General features: G+C 41.0%; 1 protein-coding gene across 1 annotated transcript in view; it reads left to right on the top strand.

Moving 5' to 3' along the window:
- The window catches only part of LOC119579711 (4-coumarate--CoA ligase-like 9), a 1,484-nt gene extending 1,300 nt beyond the window's left edge, over nucleotides 1-184 (top strand). Inside the window, exon 3 of the mRNA XM_037927616.1 lies at nucleotides 113-184. Within this exon, the coding sequence (XP_037783544.1) occupies nucleotides 113-184 (72 nt within the window). The remainder of the gene's footprint in view (nucleotides 1-112) is intronic.
- Nucleotides 185-924: the final 740 nt, after the last annotated feature.

Below are 924 nucleotides of genomic sequence, written 5' to 3' on the forward strand. Positions count from 1 at the left end.
TAGATAGATAATAAATAGATAGATAGAAAAGATAGATAGATAAAAGGTAGATAGATGATAGATAGATAGAGATGTAGATATTTGATTTAATAAACCAAAAATGTATGTATAGGGTTTTACAACCCTTTGGAGACTAAAATGTAAGATTGTAAGGCTAAAAATGAAAAATAAGATCAGGGGATAACTAGATTTATTTCAGCCAGAAAAGAGAGAGAGAGAGAGAGAAGAGAGAGAGAGAAGGGGAGGAGAGAGAGGAAAGAGAGCGAAAGAGAGAAAGAGAGAGAGAGGAAAAGAAAAAGAGAGAGAGGGAGAGAGGGGAAGGGGGAGGGACCAGAGAGAGAGGAGAGAAGGGGGGAGAGAGAGAGAGAGAAACGAATACTCAATCACATGTGTTGCACATACACATACAGACAGACAGAGAGATCCTAACAGAAAATAGATATATTACCGGGAAGGGCTTTCGCCTTTTCATAATCCTTTCCCTTTGCTTATGGGCCCCTAATACGATTTTTCGCAGCTTTTTTCACTGTCTTTTATCATTATTTGTATTTGTACGTGCAGTTTGTGGGTTTTGAGAGAGAGAGCGGAAAGGGGAGGGAGGGAGGGAGGGGGGGAGGGGGGAGAGGGGAGAGAGAGAGAGAGAGAGAGAGAGAGGGAGAGGGAGGGAGAAAGAGAGAAGGAATAGAGGGTTGGAAAAGCATGAAAATAAGAAGAGGAAGAAGAAGAAGAAGAAGAAGAAGAAGAAGAAGAGGAAGAAGAAGAAGACGGAGAAGAAAAATAAGGATATGAAAAAGAAGAAAAGGGAGAGAGAATGAGAGAGAAAAAGAGATAGATAGATAGATAGAGATAGACAGATAGATAGATAGAGAGAGAGTGAGAGGAGAGAGGGGAAGAGGGGAGAGAGAGAGAGAGAAAAGAGAAGAG

Source organism: Penaeus monodon, chromosome 12 (genome assembly GCF_015228065.2).
Source record: "Penaeus monodon isolate SGIC_2016 chromosome 12, NSTDA_Pmon_1, whole genome shotgun sequence".
Taxonomy (NCBI): domain Eukaryota; kingdom Metazoa; phylum Arthropoda; class Malacostraca; order Decapoda; family Penaeidae; genus Penaeus; species Penaeus monodon.